Consider the following 18145-nt stretch of genomic DNA (forward strand, 5'->3'; position numbering starts at 1 on the left):
TAGGTCTGCTTCCCGCTGGCAGGTAGACATCCCCCGAGGGCTGCCAGGCTGCTAGAGGGATGTCTGATTGCCAGCTTAGGCCCAATCCCCCAGGGAGCAGGCCTAAGCCAGCAAGTGGTCATCCCCTTAGGGGTCCCAGACTGCGAGAGGGCACAGGCCAGGCTGAAGGCCCCCCCCCCCCCCCAGGGCACAAATTTTTGTGCACTGGGCCTCTAGTATCTAATATGCAGGATGGTCTTAGGCGACCCCTGTGAAAGGGTTGTTTGACCGCCAAAGGGGTCGCGACCCACAGGTTGAGAACCACTGCCCTAGCTGATCTCTTGCTGTGACTTCATTTATCATATATATTGATAACTTCCAAATTTATATTTTGAACTTTCATTCTGTTTTAGTTTTCAGGTTCTTATACTTAGATATATATTTACCTTCTCTACTAGGAGATTGGTACCACAAATTCAACAAATGCACGAGCTCAGTATCTTCTCTCTCCAAACTGACCTCTCTTTTGGTGTTCCTTTCTGATTAATCACACCTTTCCTTAGTTGGTTCTGCCATACATCTAGGAGTCACCCATAATCTCTGTCTTATCCTCCATTTGCAGTTTTTAAATGAGTTACATCAGATCTCCAAAATATTTTACAATTCTATCCACTTATTTACATCTGCATTATTGTCATTTCTTATCCACATTACTATAATTTCACTCTTAGACAAGTATAATAACCTTTTTTAAAAATATATTTTTACTGATTTCAGAGGAAGGGAGAGGGAGAGAGAGATAGAAACATCAATGATGAGAGAGAATCATTGATCGGCTGCCTCCTGAACGCCCCACACTGGGGATAGAACCTACATCCTGGGCATATGCCCTGACTGGGAATTGAACTGTGACCTCCTGATTCATAGGTCGACACTCAATCATTGATTCATGCTGTCTAGGTTATAATAACCTTCTAACTGGTCCTCTTATGTTCATTTTTGCTTCCACCTAAGTGATTCTCCATATGGGTGTATATTTTTAAAATTTGTAACTTTAAAAGACAGATCTCATCATATTCATTCCTCTCCTGAGAATGTTTGAGTGGCTTTCTGTTGCACTTATGGTAATCCCTAAAATACTTTGTGACCTACATCGTCCTGAAAAATCTGACATCTCTCTCTTCAGGTTTATCTTTTCTTATCCTCAGTCTAGCCACAATGGCTGTCTTTTAGTTACTTGAATAGACCAAGCTCCTTCCTTGCTTCACTTTACTCCTCTCTTCACTTTGCCTATTTTTGTTTATTCTTTAGGTCCCAGCATAAATGTCACTACCTTGGTGAAGTGTTATCTGATACTTTCAGGATTAAGCTTAAGTTACCTAGAGAGCTTTCTGTACTGTTCTTTCTTAGATTTTACCACAATTATGATTTCTTGGGTGACACTGTTTTTAATGTCTCCCCCACTAAACTAAATTCTGTGAGAGCAATTACTATCTTATTCACCTTAACATCCAGGGGTCTGCCTCGTAGTAAAAATACACAGTGAATATTTTTGAATGAATTAAATGATTGAATACCTTAATAATGCAAATAATAAAACTAACTTGTTTTTTGTAGCATTTCATTTAGATAGAAGAAATTCACCACCAAATAGTTTGACGCCGTGTCTCAAGATTCGAAATATGTTTGATCCAGTTATGTAAGTATTATGACAAGGGGTATATGTAATTTTTATTTGGAATATTTGGCTGAAAAATCAATGGTATTCTTAAAATGCTGTGGCTGTAATTGAAAAATCTCTTCTCCTTCTTAATTTCTAACTACAGAAATGTTATATTTTTCTCTTCTCTTTTTGTTATATTGCAACCAAAGGTTTGGCTAAAAGACCCAGATGTATAAAGATTTGTAAAACTTTTATAAATCTTACCCACATAGCAGATAAATGCTTGAGTCAAATTAATGACACACACCATACAGACAGTACTCTTTATTAAATGCATAAGTCATGTATGCCAATGTTGTTTGCCTCAATGGGCAATAGAGATAAAAATATCTGCTATTTTTAAATTTCTAATCTTGTAAAAATTCTCTAAAAAGATGTTACATACCTTCCCTTCCACAACCCTTTTTATCCATGTAATATTTGAAAAACTTTTCTGTCCATTTAATAGTTGAGAAACATTTCTATAATAATCTTCCTGGAGGCAACTGCTTATCTGTTCAATGATATGACATTCTATTTTTTTTGTTTTAATCCTCACAGTGGAAATTAATTACATATAAAATACCTATAAGTTACATTTAATAACTCATTTATTTCAAGAAATAGTTGAGCCTTGGCCAGGTGACTCAGTTGGTGGGGTGTCATCCTGTACACCAAAATGTTTCAGGTTTGATTTCTGGTCAGGGCACATACCTAGGTTGCAGATTTGATCCCCAGTTGGGGCAAGTATCGGAGGCCCTTCTCTCTAAAAATCAGAAACATATCCTCAGGTGAAGATAAAAAAAAGAAAAGAAATAGTTGATATGGTGAAATTCTAAATAAGTGACAGCAAAATCAGAAATATGGGAAAGCACTGTCAGTATATACACAGCCTCTATTTTGCAGAGATAGAAATAATTAACGAGGTGGTAATCCTGTTGGGATTCTTACCTCATACCTTAACAGTTAGGAAATCACTGCCAGTCCAGTATTTTATTACTTAAGATGAAGATTACAATTTAAAGTGTAGCCGCCTTCCCCTCTGCCTCACAATCTATATCTTAATTTACATTGCTGCAGCAGGATATCGTAAAGCTCTCTTAATATTGAGGTGACTATTTTTGTCTTGTATTACTCTAATTATTTTGGAGAAGAGAAGCTCAGAATACATTACAGCGGGTCCTTGAATAACACTTTTTTGTTCAATTTGTTTAATGCCATTTCATTATAACATTGATGAGAAGTGTAGGAACGTAACTCCTATTTATATTAATCAGCCTCTGTTAAAATTGGTTGTCATACATCATTTCACTTAAAAGTTGCAGAACCTATTGACAATGTTAAGTGAGGACTTATTGTATTTACTAAAAATTTTGCTTACGTTTAGGAATTTGACAATATTATTAAAAAAATAATATTCAACGTTTACCAGTCTACCCCAACTCATTAAAATGATTATTAACGTGTAGAAAGAAAAAAGAAATGACTATAGCTACATAGGATTTTAAACATAAAAATGATAGCACATTTGTCCTTCTATGGTGGACTAATCCTTCCTTATCCCAGCTCTGCGTTCTTACACTGGAAAGTGAGAAAAGGGCTGAGCTTCTGAAAGCTAATACACACACACACACACACACACACACACACACACAGAGGGGCCTTGACTTACGAGTGTCCAGACTAACGAGTTTTTTGAGATACCAGCTGTCTCTTGGCCGATTTTTTGCATTGAGGTGACAGAGTAATTTGAGTTAACGAGCTCGGTCTCGGAACGAATTAAACTCGTAAGTCAAGGCCCCACTGTATTTTAATCTACCTACTAGTATCAAGCATTTATTTACTACTACCTTTTTAAACTATCCCCATTCTAGTAGGACATATGTTTTAAGAGACAAAAGACTTCTTACTGAGTATGACTATGGGTGTTGATTTTTGTTTTCGTTAATTTTAGGGAAATAGGGGATCAGTGGCATTTGGCAATTCAAGAAGCAATTTTAGAAAAATGCAGTGATAATGATGGCATTGTTCATATTGCAGTAGACAAAAATTCACGTGAGGTAAAGTAACTTTTACTATTGAATTCTACATTTTGAATTTGTTGCTATTAAACTAAGATTATTCTTTCTCTCTTTTTTTAATATCGCAGGGTTGTGTATATGTTAAATGTCTGTCTCCAGAATATGCTGGGAAAGCTTTTAAGGCATTGCATGGCTCTTGGTTTGATGGTAAGAAATTTGAGTATTATAAACATTTTGAAGAGATAAATTATGGCTTACTATTTAAAGTATACTAGATTTTAAATTAAAGAGCATTTTTACAGTAATAATTTTAGATTATGTTAACTTGTGTTTTGTTTATGTTTTTTACCACAGTTTTTTTATAAATTGTTAAGCACATTTTTACAGATCTAAAGTACTATTTTTATCTTACAACAGGGAAATTGGTTACAGTAAAATATTTACGACTAGATAGATATCACCATCGCTTTCCCCACGCTCTTACTTGCAACACTCCCTTGAAGCCATCAAATAAACATATGAACTCTATGTCTCATCTTCGTCTGCGGACTGGCTTAGCCAATTCTCAAGGAGGTTCCTGAAAAGACTTTCTTCCACTCCTAGAACTGTTATTTACAATAGAAAAATTCCAGTTTGGTTTCTTGTCTTCCTTTTTAAATGCTTTTTGTATGTAATATTTTTATTGAATACAGCTCTATTTGAACGTTCCAGAAATCTTAAGGTTCCAAAGGGACTTAGCAATGAGGCAGCAATGCTGAGTGGGTAAATAATTGTTTCATTCAGTTTTTTGGAGCTCATTTAAGCCAATGCATTTAAAGTTTTGCATGAGGAACATTGGCTTTATTACATATTTTCAGATGTGGTGGTGGTATTTTTGCACCAAAAAGTGTTTTGATAATCACACAAAAGCATGGTAAAGAGACTTGTATTTCCATAATTTCCTGTGAACTAATGTTGTGAATTCTTGTATACAGTAACCTGTATAGATCCTTACAGGCTAATGTGATAAAACTGTTCATTTTCCAATTTAACCTTAGGTTTCTATTGCTTGTAAGAGATTCATTTGCTACAGCTGGAATATGGGAAAACTAATTTGGATTTAGTGGTTACATATAAGTATAATTGGATGTACATGTACTTAAACTGGCTTTTCTATATATGTATAATTGCTGGTGGTGGCAAAAGTAGTCTTGTTTTGTGAGGTTGTCTGCATTAAAGCAGTAAAATAAGCTTTCTATTTTATTCATAATCTAAAATGTATATATATGTATATGTATATATGTGTGTATGTGTATATATATATATATATATATGTATGTGTGTATGTGTATATACACACACACATATATACATATGGCTGTACTATCACATAGATCAAACAGCCAAAACCCCGGAAGTATTAGATACAAGTTTCAAATATCTTTTATAGGTTTTATATAAAAATGTCTTGAGTATGATTTTGTGTGAAAGTTTCGATACCAGTTGTAATGGTTTCAAATTTATGTGAGCAATAAAGAAGCAATTGGCGGATATTGGAAAAGTATTTTGTGAAAAGCTGTATTTATTATAAATGCTAGGGCTACGATATAGTACCATTGGGATTAAGTCATTTTCCCAATCTATTTATAACTTAATAAAATATTAGCTCCCCTGTTATATGTCAAGTTTAAAGCAGGGCACATTGTTTCAGCAAAATGTGTATCTGAAAAATTATATCTACAGTTTTGGGTCATGAAACGTTTGCAATATAGTAAATGCACGAGTGACCATTGCTTTGTGCCTCGATATTTACTTTGTTTCAGTAAAGTTACTTTATTACTGTTTTTGATTTCAGATTAAAATAGTTGTGGAGCAAAGTTTACTTGTAATGTCCACAACTGGCTTTTTATTCCTTTTTGTTTTTTAAGTAACCTGTTGATATATCATTGTCAGTCCAAATGAATATGTGAAACAGCTGAAGGTTGTACCGATTTTTATTTTGTTTAAAGCTCAGTTTCCTTTTTGGTTTTTATTGTATATGTGTTGGGTTTGCAGCATGCACTTGCACAGATAATGCACGTTTTCTGGTGAAGTAAACATGATGCACACTGTTCTGTAACAGAAAACCCTATTGTGCCTTACCTATGTGCTTTTGTGGGCACCATGTTTATGAAGAATAAAAATGATTTGTTATCTGAAGAGAATAAATTTTAAATTCTCAGTTTATGTCTCAGATGCTAACGTGTGAAAATATAAATATATATAATATATAAAATAACCATTTTATGTGCATCATAGTGATTTATCTGAGCTTAGTGACCCCATCTTGTGACCTGTTGCAAGAGTGAATGTAAAAATAGTTGTGGCATTTTAAAGGGTAGCATTTTGATGCAGATACATCTTTATCTTGCTTCTAAAACATATTTCATGTAAACATTGTACACTTATTATTGTAATATATACTATTATGCAGCTTATTTTACCTGAAACTGTTAAGCTGACCAAGATCCCTTCCCTGCAAGACAGATGGGAATGTGTATAATAACTAGATATTTGAGAAGTTCTGAAGTTTGATGTAATCTGTTACTTGTCCTGTTACAAAAAAAGGAAAAAATTAAAAATTTATTAGGTTTTTTTTAATGCGTGTTGGCTTTTAAAAAACTTCATAAGTGCCCTGTGTCTTTATATTTTACCAGTGAAAGTAGGTGCCTTTATTTTATATCTTTTTGGGTATCTGTAAATATATGTGTGTTTTATAAAGATGGATAAAGACCCTAGAGTTAATTTTTTAAACATCTATTCCTCAGCATTTTACTTTTCTTTATGAGAAATGTCTTTTTCTAAAAAGTGTTTGAATCAAAGTGGGGCAAGAATGTAAATCAGCTGCATTACTAAACACAGTTTAGTTTAGATAGACATTTTTTAAAAAGCAAGAGTTACTCAAAAAAAGAAGCCATTCTTTTATATATTCTGGTTCATACTCCCTATCTCATCATAAAAAAAATGGTTATTGGGCTTTGAGTAGCAATGGTTTGGATTTTTTGATGGTTTAATCGAGTAAAAAGAAGAGTTGGTCATTCAGTAAGTTGATAGATATAGCAGTTTGTATATCTTAGGGATGCAAATATGAAAAGACAAAGCCACTCCTCAAGATGGTTACAGTCTAGAGTAGCGGTTGCCAGCCTTTCGGACCTCACGGACTACCAGTGATCCATGAACCACTGGTTGGTGACCGCTGGTCTAGAAGAAGAACATTGGGCAGATAAGTTAAAATATAGTGTGGAAAATATAGTGAGAGAGAAAAGAGCAGAAGAAATTCTGGGAGAACAGAGAGGCACCCAATCTCTCTCTCTCTCTCTCTCTCTCTCTCTCTCTCTCTCTCTCTCTCTCTCTCTCTTCTCTCTCTCTCTCTCTCTCTCTCTCTCTCTCTCTCTCTCTCTCTCTATATATATATATATATATATATATATATGGCTAAACTGGCCAACTGGCTGGTAGGTATGATGCACACTGACCACCAGGGGGCAGATGTTAAACGCAGGAGTTGCTCAGCAACACCAACTCTCGCACTCTGGGACCCCTTGGGGGATGTTGGAGAGCCTGTTTTGGCCCAATGCCCGCAGGCCCTGCAGGCCAGGCCAAGGGGCCCCACCTGCCAGAGGGACCCGGCTCACTCCGCAGATGCCCTTCGAACCATGGCACAACCCCAGGTGTGGCTGGCCAGGGAGGGACCACAGGAGGTTGGCTCCAGGGTGTGGCCGGCCCATCTTGCCCAGTCCCACCCCGCTGGCCACCTTCTAATTAATTTTCTTTCAAAGTGCACCAATCCATGCACCGGGCTACTAGTGATCTTAATAAAAGACATCAGGGCAGATGAGGTAATAGCTGAGCCATATTTTAATTTAGTTGAACTTTAAACTCTTCTTAATTAGTATAATACACTGATAAGTCTTCTTTCCCTTGAGCTCTCAAGAGAGCTTTGATTCTTGTGATGAGCTTATAAAAATTAATATATGAAACCTGAGTTATTATACAATCCATTTTCATACTCATTTGCCTATGAGTTCCTGAATATCTTGTGAACTGAAGCCTGATATTGGAGTTGGTTATACTTTCCTTGTATCATATTCACCATATGGATGGCAGTTGTGATTTCCAAGTGAACAATGTTTTGATGTATTATGTGTCCAGAACATTTCCTTTAATAAGATTGACCTTGTGGTCTCCCTGCCTGCTCCTAGTAACAGCACTTTACTTTAGGTCACCTACATGGCCTCTTCGCCCTTTCTTCCTAGACTTATCTCGGCAAGTCACTTCCAGATGACTCATAGGAGGATGCTAAATCAAGCAGAATTTTGGCAGCCATTCTTTTGGAAAAGATGCTCAAGAACAGGTACTTAAGAACTGAAAATAGTTAGAAACCAGAAGTTGTGGTTTAAAGAAACTGAATATCCAGGATGCTTGTTTTCTTGGTCCAGCATGCATGACTACTGCCTTTAAGCTCCACTGTAGAATGTTTGACTAGAAATGCATCCTACACCTAAGAACCTTTACTGGGAGATAGACTCTTTGTGTTGATTCTTAGGTTTTAAAACCTGTAGAATCAGTGTACTTAGATTTACTTTTTGTTTCATGGGTGGAGACCTGCATGTGCTCCTGATATTGGAAAGGCAGCCATCTAGGCATAGAGAGTACATGAAGAAGAAGATAGATTGATGAGAAGCAACCTAGTAAACTACAAGCAGTTTTTATGATTGAAGGACAGTGCAAGACAATAAGACAGGATCAGATCATCAAAGGCTTCATGGATCACATGAAGTTTGGATATTGGTTGTTAAAGTGAGTTTAGGTGAAGATTTGTTGGAATGAAAAATAGAGAAAGGATTTGAGTAGTTCGATATTGAGAGAGAGATTGATGTTCAGTTTTCTATCAGAGAATAGATGATAAGTAAATTGGATGGGAAAGATTTTGATAAATTTTTGGATATTTTGAGATTGGGATGCCTATGGAATATTCAGGGGGATGTTTTTAGCAGGTGATTAGATTTCTAATTTTGAGATGTTTGAGAAAGATCTGAGCTAGAGACACAATTTGGGAGTTAAAAACCATGAAAGTGCATTATGTGAGCCAGAGAGAGTCCCTACAGAGGCAGAAATTTAATCAAATCCCAGTTCTGCCATATTTAGCTGTGTGGCCCTTAGGTGGGGGTTAGGAATGGGGTGAAGTATTGAGAAAAATTTGAAACAAAGTAGGAAGGTGGAATTTGAAAAGGCCTTTCAATGAGGTGAAATTAAAGTGGAAATTTAATATACTGATCACATTTCTGGTTTGGGCAACTGGTTAAATGGTGGTGACATTTCCTAAATTATGGATTACTGAATTGGGGCGCCCGAGTCAATCAGAGGGCTTAAATAACATTTTCCTAAAATTGCAGAAGTTAAACTAAACCTAACTTTTTTTATTGTAGGACATTGTTACAGGAAGGGCAAGAGGGTACAGTCTCTGAGAATCTGTCCTCTCCAAAAAACCAGAATTGTTACCTTAAATAATGTTTTAGCCTTGCTTATGATTCTCTGATACTAATTAGAAATTTTACTGGTTTGTGGAAAAATGAGATGTTGAGTAGATCTAGAAACCTGTGACTGTCAAAAGAAGGAATAAATACAAAAGTTGGTCATTAAATAGGACTGTTTGTAAATTTTTTGCCATACACCCCAAAACCAGTAAATTTTTTGCCATACACCCCAAAACCAGAAACTTGTTTGAAGCTGTGTGTGATAGAGCTATTGAAACTAGTCAAGTGTTATAGGTCTGGAGACCTTTTATTTCCCCTCGGTGCAGGGCAACTTCATTTCTGCTTTGATTTGTTGTTAATTTAAAATTTCAACCTTAAAAGGGTAGTCTCACTTTTATATTTCTAAATGCTGCAGTACTTCATTTTACTATTTTAAAAAAGCTACAATTGTGTACATTTTCAGATTTTAGTGGCTCTTTATTTCCTACTGAATAAAAGCCAAACTTATGATTATATATATTTTTTATTTTTAGAGAGCGTAAGGGGGAGAGAGAAATATCGATCACTGTCTCCTGCATGCACCTAGACTGGGTCTTGATCCCACAACCTGGGTATGTGCCCTGACCAGGAATCAAATCTGCCACCTTTTGGTGTACTAGACAACATTTGGACCAGGTGAGCCACACCGGCCAGGGCAATCTGAAATTTTAGGGTTAACTTCAGTTACCGCAAAGAAGTCAGCTGGAATTTTTTGGGGGTTGTTCTCAGCTGTATATCAATATGCAACATGAGAAGCATTGCCATTTTAACAATATTAAGTGTTCTGATGCATGAAAATATGAAATATTTCCATTTACTTAACATCGTCTTTAATTTCAATAATGTTGATAGTTTTCAGAATATAAATTCTCTATTTCATTTGTTAAATATATTCCTAGGTATGTTATTTTATTTGCTACCTGAGGCCCGGTACATGAGATTCGTGCACGTGTGTGTGTGGGGGGTGTCCCTCAGCCCAACCTGCACCCTCACCAATCTGGGACCCCTTGAGGGATGTCTGACTGCCCATTTAGGCCCGATCTTGGTGGGCCTAAACGGTCAGTCGGACATCCCTCTCACAATCCAGGACTACTGGCTACCAACCGCTCGTCTGCCTGCCTGCTTGCCCTTAACTGCTTCTGCCTGCCAGCCTGGTTGCTCCCAACTGCCCTCCCCTGCAGGTCTGGTTGCTCCCAACTGCCCTCCCCTGCAGGCCTGGTCCCCCCCAGCTGCCCTCCCCTGCTGGCCTGATTGCCCACAACTGCCATCCCCTGTCAGCTGTCTTGTGTCCACATGGGGCGGCCATCTTGTGTGTTGGAGTGATGGTCAATTTGCATATTACCTCTTCATTATATAGGATTATAAGTGGAATTTTCAAATTGTATAGAATTGGGTTCTGCCTCCTTATCAGCCTATTAGTTCTAATAGGTTTTAGTGCTTTTCTTGGAATTTTCTATATGTAAGATCATGTCATCTGCATATAGAGGTAGTTTTTCTTATTTCTATATTCCCCCCCCCCCCCCCCCCCCGCCCAATTGCCCTCCAGTACAATATTGAATGGAAGTAGTGAGAGAAGAGATCTTTGTCATGTTCTTAATCTTAGAGGGAAAGCATTGAGTCTTTCACTGTTAAGTATGATGTTAACTATGGGTATGTTATAAGATACTGTAATTTTTATTTTCATTAATCTCAAAGTATTCTCTTATTTTCCTTTATCAAGTTGAGGACGTTCCCTTCTATATCTCATTTGTTATTTTTTTTTATGAAGGAGTGTTAGATTTTGTCAAATGCACTTTCTATGTGTATTTAAATGATCATGTGATTTCCCCCCTCTTTATTCTGTTGGTAATGAGAATTGATTCTCAAATGCTAAGGCAATCTTTCATTCCTGGGATAAATCCCAGGTCATGATTATCCTAAATAATAAAAGGCTAATATGCAAATAGACCAAACGGCAGAATGACCAGTTGCTATGAAACGCACCGACCACCAGGGGGCAGACGCTCAATGCAGGTGCTAACCCAGCCGTGGGCAAACTACGGCCCAAGGGCCGGATACAGCCCGTTTGAAATGAATAAAACTAAAAAAAAAAAGACCGAACCCTTTTATGTAATGATGTTTACTTTGAATTTATATTAGTTCACACAAACACTCCATCCATGCTTTTGTTCCGGCCCTCCGGTCCAGTTTAAGAACCCATTGTGGCCCTCGAGTCAAAAAGTTTGCCCACCCCTGAGCTAACCCCTAGTGGTCAGTGTACTCCCACAGGGGGAGCGCTGCTCAACCAGAAGCCAGGCTCAAGGCTGGCGAGCACAGTAGCAGTGGCAGGAGCCTCTGCAGTCAGTCAGACATCCCCTGAGGGCTCTGGGACTGGGAGAAGGTTCAGGCCAGGCTGAGGGACTTCCCCCCTCCCCCCCACCCCCACCCCTCCAAGTGCATGAGTTTTGTGCAACGGGCTTCTAGTGATGTATAATTCTTTTTATATGTTTGCTAGTATGTTGTTGAGGATTTTTGCATCTATATCCACAAGACATTTGATCTGTAGTTTTCTTTTTTGTGTAAGATCTTTGTCTGGTTTTGGCATCACAGTAATACTGTTATCAGAGTGATTTTTGGAAGTGGTACCCCTTTATTTTTTGGAAGAGTTAGTGAAGAACTGATAGTATTTTTTAAATATTTGATAGAATTCAACATTGAAACCATCAGGTCTGGGCCTTGTAGGTAATTTTTTGATTGCTAAACCAGTCTTTTCACTTGCTATAGGTCTATTCAGATTTTCTAATTCTTGGGTCGGTTTCAGTAGTTAATGTTCTAGAAATTTTTACATTTCATCTGTTACCTAATTTGTTGGTATATAGTTAGTTATTCATAGTATTCCCTTATAATCTTTATTTCTGTAATGTTAATAGTAATGTCCCCTCTTTCATTCCTGGTCAGTCTAGCTACAAGTTTGCCAATTTTGTTCATAAAAAATCAACTTTCTTGACTTTGTTGATGTTGTCTATTGTTTTTGTATTCTCCCACATCATTAATTTACACATTAATCTATTATTTCCTTCTAAATATTTATTTTGGTTCATTTGCCCTTACTTTTCCAGTGTCTTCAGGTAAAAGTTTAGGTTATTGATTTGAGATATTTTTTAAAATATGGGCATTTATAGCTATAAATTTCTTAAGCACTGTGGTAGTTGTATCCCATTAGTTTTGGCATATTGTGTCTTCATTTTTACTCATCTCAAAGTATTCTTATACCTTTTGTGGGTTTTGGGATTATTTGTTTGACCCATTGCTTATTCAGAAGTTTTTTGTTTTATTTCCACATATCTGTGAATTCCTGACATTTCTTTTTGTTACTAATTTCAAATCTCATTCCATGTAGTTGGATAACGTACTTTGTTTGATTTTAATCCTTTTATCCCAGGCCAATGCTCTATCCACTGAGCCAAACCAGCCAGGGCTAGCTTGAAATTTTGTGCTAAAATAAAAAATGAAATAATTTTCTATATAACAAAGTTAACTTAGAAATATTTTAACTCAATTAAAATTTTTTTATTGATTATAGAGAGAGAGAGAGAGACATTGATTTGCTGTTACTCATTTATACACTCATTGGTTAATTCTTATATGTGCCCTAACCGGGGATCAAACCTGCAACCTTGGTGTATCTGAACAACACAAACTAACTGAGTTCTCCAGCCAGGACCAGAGATAATTTTTTGACATTTTTTTCTTGGCCATCATTTGAAACATGAAATGATAATTTTCACTTGTTTGATCTCTGCTCCATAATTGAAATGTTTTCTAAAAATATCCCAGATTCATCCATTTAGGTTCTCTAGTCAGGTCACTCCTTTATCTACTTCTTGTGTCACGGTCCTTTTATCGTTGGCAACTTTAATTGCTGACACATTCTATGGCTGTACTTGTGATTTGAATAGTTCTCCATCTTTGTCAACTCTATAAAATCCTACATATTTTACAAGATTTGCTAGTTCACTTTGTACTGGATTGTCATTGCGCTTGCAGTGTATTTTTGAATGGCAATCTGCAAGACACTAGCAAACACAGAGATTAGCATAGATGGTACTGTGAAGCAGGGAAGGATTTTTAAGGAGGCACTGACTTTATGTTATACTACAGGCCTGGTGCACGAATTCGTGCATGGGTGGGGTTCTTCTGCCTGGCCAGCAATTGGGGCCGATCAGGGCCATCTCGCTCAGTCCCAATTGGCCGGACCCCAGCAGCAAGCTAACCTACCAGGCACAGCATCGTCTCCCTGGTGGTCAGTGCATATCATACTGAATGATCAGTCGACTGCTTGGTTGGACACTTAGCATATTAGGCTTTTATATATATATATATAGACTAGGGGCCCGGTGCACGAAATTCGTGCACTGGGTGTGTGTGTGTGTGGGGGGGGGAGTGTCCCTCAGCCCAGCCTGCCCCCTCTCACATACTGGGAGCCCTCAGGCGTTGACCCCAGCCCAGGCCTGACGCCTCTGACAGAGGCGTCAGGCCTGGGCTGGGGGCAGAACCAGTGATGGGGGGAAATGAGGGTCCCCTGCTGGGCGAGGGTTGGGGGCGAGTCACCCTGCCGGCCCTCGTGATCGGGTCCCGGGCGACCACTGGCACTCACGCCCCCAACCCACTCTCCCGGGTTGAGGGCGTGAGTGCAGGCAGACGCTGCAGCCGCCCCGCCGGCTCGCGTCTGGGTTTGCCAGCCGGATCGGGTCCCGGGCGACCGCTGGCACTCACGCCCCCTACCCGCTCTCGCGGGTTGGCGGCGTGAGTGCAGGCGGATGCCGCAGCCGCCTCGCCGGCCCGCGTCCGGGTCTACCGGCGGGATCAGGTCTCGGGCAACTGCTGTCACTCACACCCCCAACCCGCTCTCTGATGGCGCTGTACCATCCTGCCTGCAATATGCAAATTAGCCGCCATCTTTTTTGGCGGTTAACTGCCATCTTAGTTGGCAGTTAATTTGCATATCTCACTGATTAGTCAATGAAAAAGGTATCGGTCGCACGCCAATTACCATTTTTCTCTTTTATTAGTATAGGATGGTAACTAATGGTGCAGAATGCTTGGCACACACTTTCCCTCCAGCCCCTGGTCTTGGAGACCTCATGTCCTTCCAAGGCTCTGCTCACTCTCTTCAGCTGCCACACGAAGTAAATTGCATCGTGTGCATGGAAACCCTTTGCAGGCTCCATGGGTGTGTCTTTACTTCACTGCAGTTCCAATTACCCCAACATAAGGAGAGACACCCTCATTATCATGTAACACCGTCGTGGTAAGACCCCTGCTCAGCCTGCTGCAGCGTTTTTAAATAGGCCGTGGGTCGCCCTAGATTAGTGATGGCGAACCTTTTGAGCTCGGCGTGTCAGCATTTTGAAAAACCCTAACAACTCTGGTGCCATGTCACATATAGAAATATTCATAATATTTTTTTTATATTTGCAACCATAGTAAAACAAAGATTTATATTTTTGATATTTATTTTATATATTTAAATGCCATTTAACAAAGAAAAATCAACCAAAAATATGTATAAAATGAACAAAAACAGAAAAACAATGTACACTTAGGAAAAAATAATAACAATGATAATCAAATGGTACGAAAACTAGAAATTAGTGACTTTTTTGGTGCTGAAGTTTGTCTGCTAATTCTTCGATTGCAGGTTCATACCTGGTGCACTTCAAGGCCCAGCAAGCGCCACTAACTTCATCTGTTAGCCGGTTTCTTTTGTTCGTTTTAATATTATTTAATGCTGAGAACAAAGTCTCACAAAAATATGTTGATGAAAAAATTGTTAGCAAAGCCATCGCTAGATTTTTTATGTCGCTAAAAGTGTCAGGTACTCTGTTCCAAGTACTCAAAATTTCTTGTTCGTAGTTGCACTCTTCTTCATTATTCAAACGATTTCGTTCCAGATTTTCAAGTTTCGACCTTAAGTCGACAAACACATGAGTCCAAATGCTACCTTGAAAATCTGCAAGTTGCATCTCTAAATTGTCAATTTGCATCCATTGGAAATCCTTTAATTCCAAAGTACTGTAAATAACTACATCCGGATACTTAATTATTTTAATGGTCTGTTCTAGGCTTCTAAATTGTCCAAATTTTTGCTGAACTGTTCAAATAACGAGATTACTATATTCTGGTACATAAGTATGGACTCCATTACACTCGTTGTAGTGGCCTTCTCGAAATACTTTTTTATCTGAGGAAAATACTTACAAGTTTTAGTTTCAATATCTCGCTTGAAAATTTTAAGTTTACTTTCAAAAGGTTTGATGTATCCAAACATAACGTCAATACTTTTGCCAAAACCTTGTAATTTTAAGTTCAGTTCATTCGTATGAACAGAGAGATCTGTAAAAAACATCAAATTGCTGACCCACTTATGATCATTGATCTGAGGAAAGTTTGCCAGATCCTTATTCTCAATAAATACCATAATTTCTTCAAAGCACTCCACAAATCGCTCAAGTACTTTACCTCTACTCCGCCATCTCACATTATTGAACATCAGTAGTCCACTGTAGGTTGAATCAACTTCCTGTAAAAGTGCAGAAAATTCTCGCTTGGGAAGGAGTCGAGAAGCTATAAAATTCACAATTTTTGTTACAACTGACATTAAATCATTCAATTCTGAGAATCCCGATTTGGCACACAACATCTCCTGATTGATAATGCAATGAAAAGGTACAAGTGGATGTCTGATAGCTTCCATAAACAATTTCAGGAATCCCACTTTTTTTCCCACCATATTTGGTGCCCTTTCTGTCGTGACTGACACAATTTTAGAGATATCAATGTTTAGGTCACTGAATGTTTTTATAACAACCTTACATATTTCGTTTCCTGATATACTTATCGGCACTGATTCTAACTTTATCAACTCTTCTCTCATTGTGAGACCATCAGAATATCTAGCAATAATGGCCAACCAAGCATTTGATGTGACATCAGTAGTTTCATCAAGAGAAATAAAAAAATATTTACAATTATTTAAGTTTTTTTTAATTGATGTTGTACGTTTTTGTTAAGATCTATTATTCTGTCTTTGATAGTATTTCTACTGAGTGGTAGCTCAGAAATTCTTTTAATATCTTTATTTTTCATATCGTGAAATAGAGCTGGTGCACATCTTAGAAATGTTTCCTTAATAAATTCTCTGTCACTGAGGGCTTTTCCATGCTGAGCTATGGAGTGAGCAATACAGTAACTTGCTGATGTTAAATTTGTAGAGCATCTTACAAATTAATGATGGAATTTGATTGACTTTTATAGAGGTGTAGCTGCCTAGAAATGTATTCCTTCCTTTCATCGATACTTTTTTTTCAAGAGCTTGCCGGGGTCCAACCCCAGCGGGTCCAGGGGTTCCCCAAAGGTGTGGACGGAGTCGGCGAAGAAGGAATGACACAGAGACAGTGTTCAGTTGATCAGCAGCCTAGCCAGGATCTCTAGCCCGGATCTCCAGAGAGGTTCTGCTTCGGATTTCCAGCGAGGTTCTGTCTTCTGAATTCTCTTCTAAGCTCTGTCTCCTGAGTTCTGTGTTCTAAGTTCTGTCTTTCTGTCTTCTGAATTCTGTCTCATGAGTTCTGTGTTCTGAGTTCTGAGTGTTTCTGTCTTGTTACAACTGTATTTATACCAGTTGATTCAATCCTATCAATCTCTATTACAAAGGTTAGGGCGTTTCTTATCTCCATTCCAGGGAGAAAAGATTATGTAGTTTAAGCATGATTGTTCGTAGTTAAAGGGATTAATTACCCGCCTGGCACTTAGTTGAGGGGTTTTATTCCCTCCCTAACTTCAGGGGAAAATCCCTACCTGGGGATTCAACCTTTCTCGGAGAGGTGACCTTGGTTAAAACACAGCGCCAAGAAGGTGAGCAAACATATTAAGAACCGTATGCCATATATGCCAGGTCCCTTGAAACAGCAAGGATGGACTGGCTCCCGGCAAGAGCTGACAATGATTAGTTTCAAACTGTCTCTTTACATTCCACGTTCTGCTTACTACCGTTTCATTACACAGTATGCACAATGATCTATTGTTTCTGTCGACAATCCCGTACATCTCGGTCTGTCCATATGTCTTGAAAGGGTTGGCTACTGCTACTTCCACTTCCTTTATCATTTAATCTTGCTTTTTTATTTTTTTGATTCTCCATCACAAGGCTGCAAAAATAAATAAATATAAATCACAGCATTTTTTATAAAAGGTTGATAGGTTTCTTACCTATTAACTTTTTGCAGTATTGTTGCACTGACTCCTGGTGCAAAACAATTCAAAGATAGTATGTATAACAAATATATGGTGCTGTAATCAATTATCCAACACACAGAATGTCTTGTCGAGCACTGTTGCACTGTATATCCTTTTCTTCTAACCCTCCCACTCCTGTCTCCTAACGAACATGGCGATCAAGTTGCCGAATGCACCCGAACACACGGGAAGCTTACCCGAGGCCACATTGACAATAACGAGGCCGTTTCCAGAATTGGACATTTTGTCACTTGAGTAAAAATAAAATGTCATGAGTAAAGATTTATCTCTTTATAGTGCAATTCTTAACCTTTTTATATTAATGTCATTATTGGAACAATGTATCTTGGATGTTTTCACTATGTATCTTTGCTATGCAACACCAATGTACATGTTTACATCCGGTTTTAGAATTGCATTATTGATCATGAGTAACGTGAGTAATAATATTACTCGAGTGATGCCCAACTCTGGCCATTGCGAGAGACAAATATTTGAATTATGCAATTTTTTGTCTCTGTCGATGTGTGTCACCCAAAATGAGTTCGCGTGTCACCTCTGACACGCATGTCATAGGTTCGCCATCATTGCCCTAGATGGTTTGGCTCAGTGGATAGAGTCACATCCTGCGGACT

At 38.2% G+C, this 18145-nt stretch overlaps 1 protein-coding gene across 2 annotated transcripts in view; it reads left to right on the forward strand.

The window, feature by feature from the left end:
• LEMD3 (LEM domain containing 3) overlaps positions 1 to 6319 on the forward strand; it is an 83702-nt gene extending 77383 nt beyond the window's left edge. The window contains exons 10-13 of one of the 2 annotated variants that reach the window (XM_059683509.1): positions 1597 to 1678; positions 3636 to 3741; positions 3831 to 3909; positions 4120 to 6319. In XM_059683509.1, coding sequence (XP_059539492.1) covers positions 1597 to 1678; positions 3636 to 3741; positions 3831 to 3909; positions 4120 to 4283 — 431 coding nt within the window. In that variant the 3' untranslated portion in view covers positions 4284 to 6319. The remainder of the gene's footprint in view (positions 1 to 1596; positions 1679 to 3635; positions 3742 to 3830; positions 3910 to 4119) is intronic. The other variant, XM_059683510.1, reaches the window with a different exon arrangement.
• The last annotated feature ends 11826 nt before the right edge of the window (positions 6320 to 18145 follow it).

The sequence above is a fragment of the Myotis daubentonii genome, chromosome 2 (genome assembly GCF_963259705.1).
Source record: "Myotis daubentonii chromosome 2, mMyoDau2.1, whole genome shotgun sequence".
NCBI classification, from domain to species: domain Eukaryota; kingdom Metazoa; phylum Chordata; class Mammalia; order Chiroptera; family Vespertilionidae; genus Myotis; species Myotis daubentonii.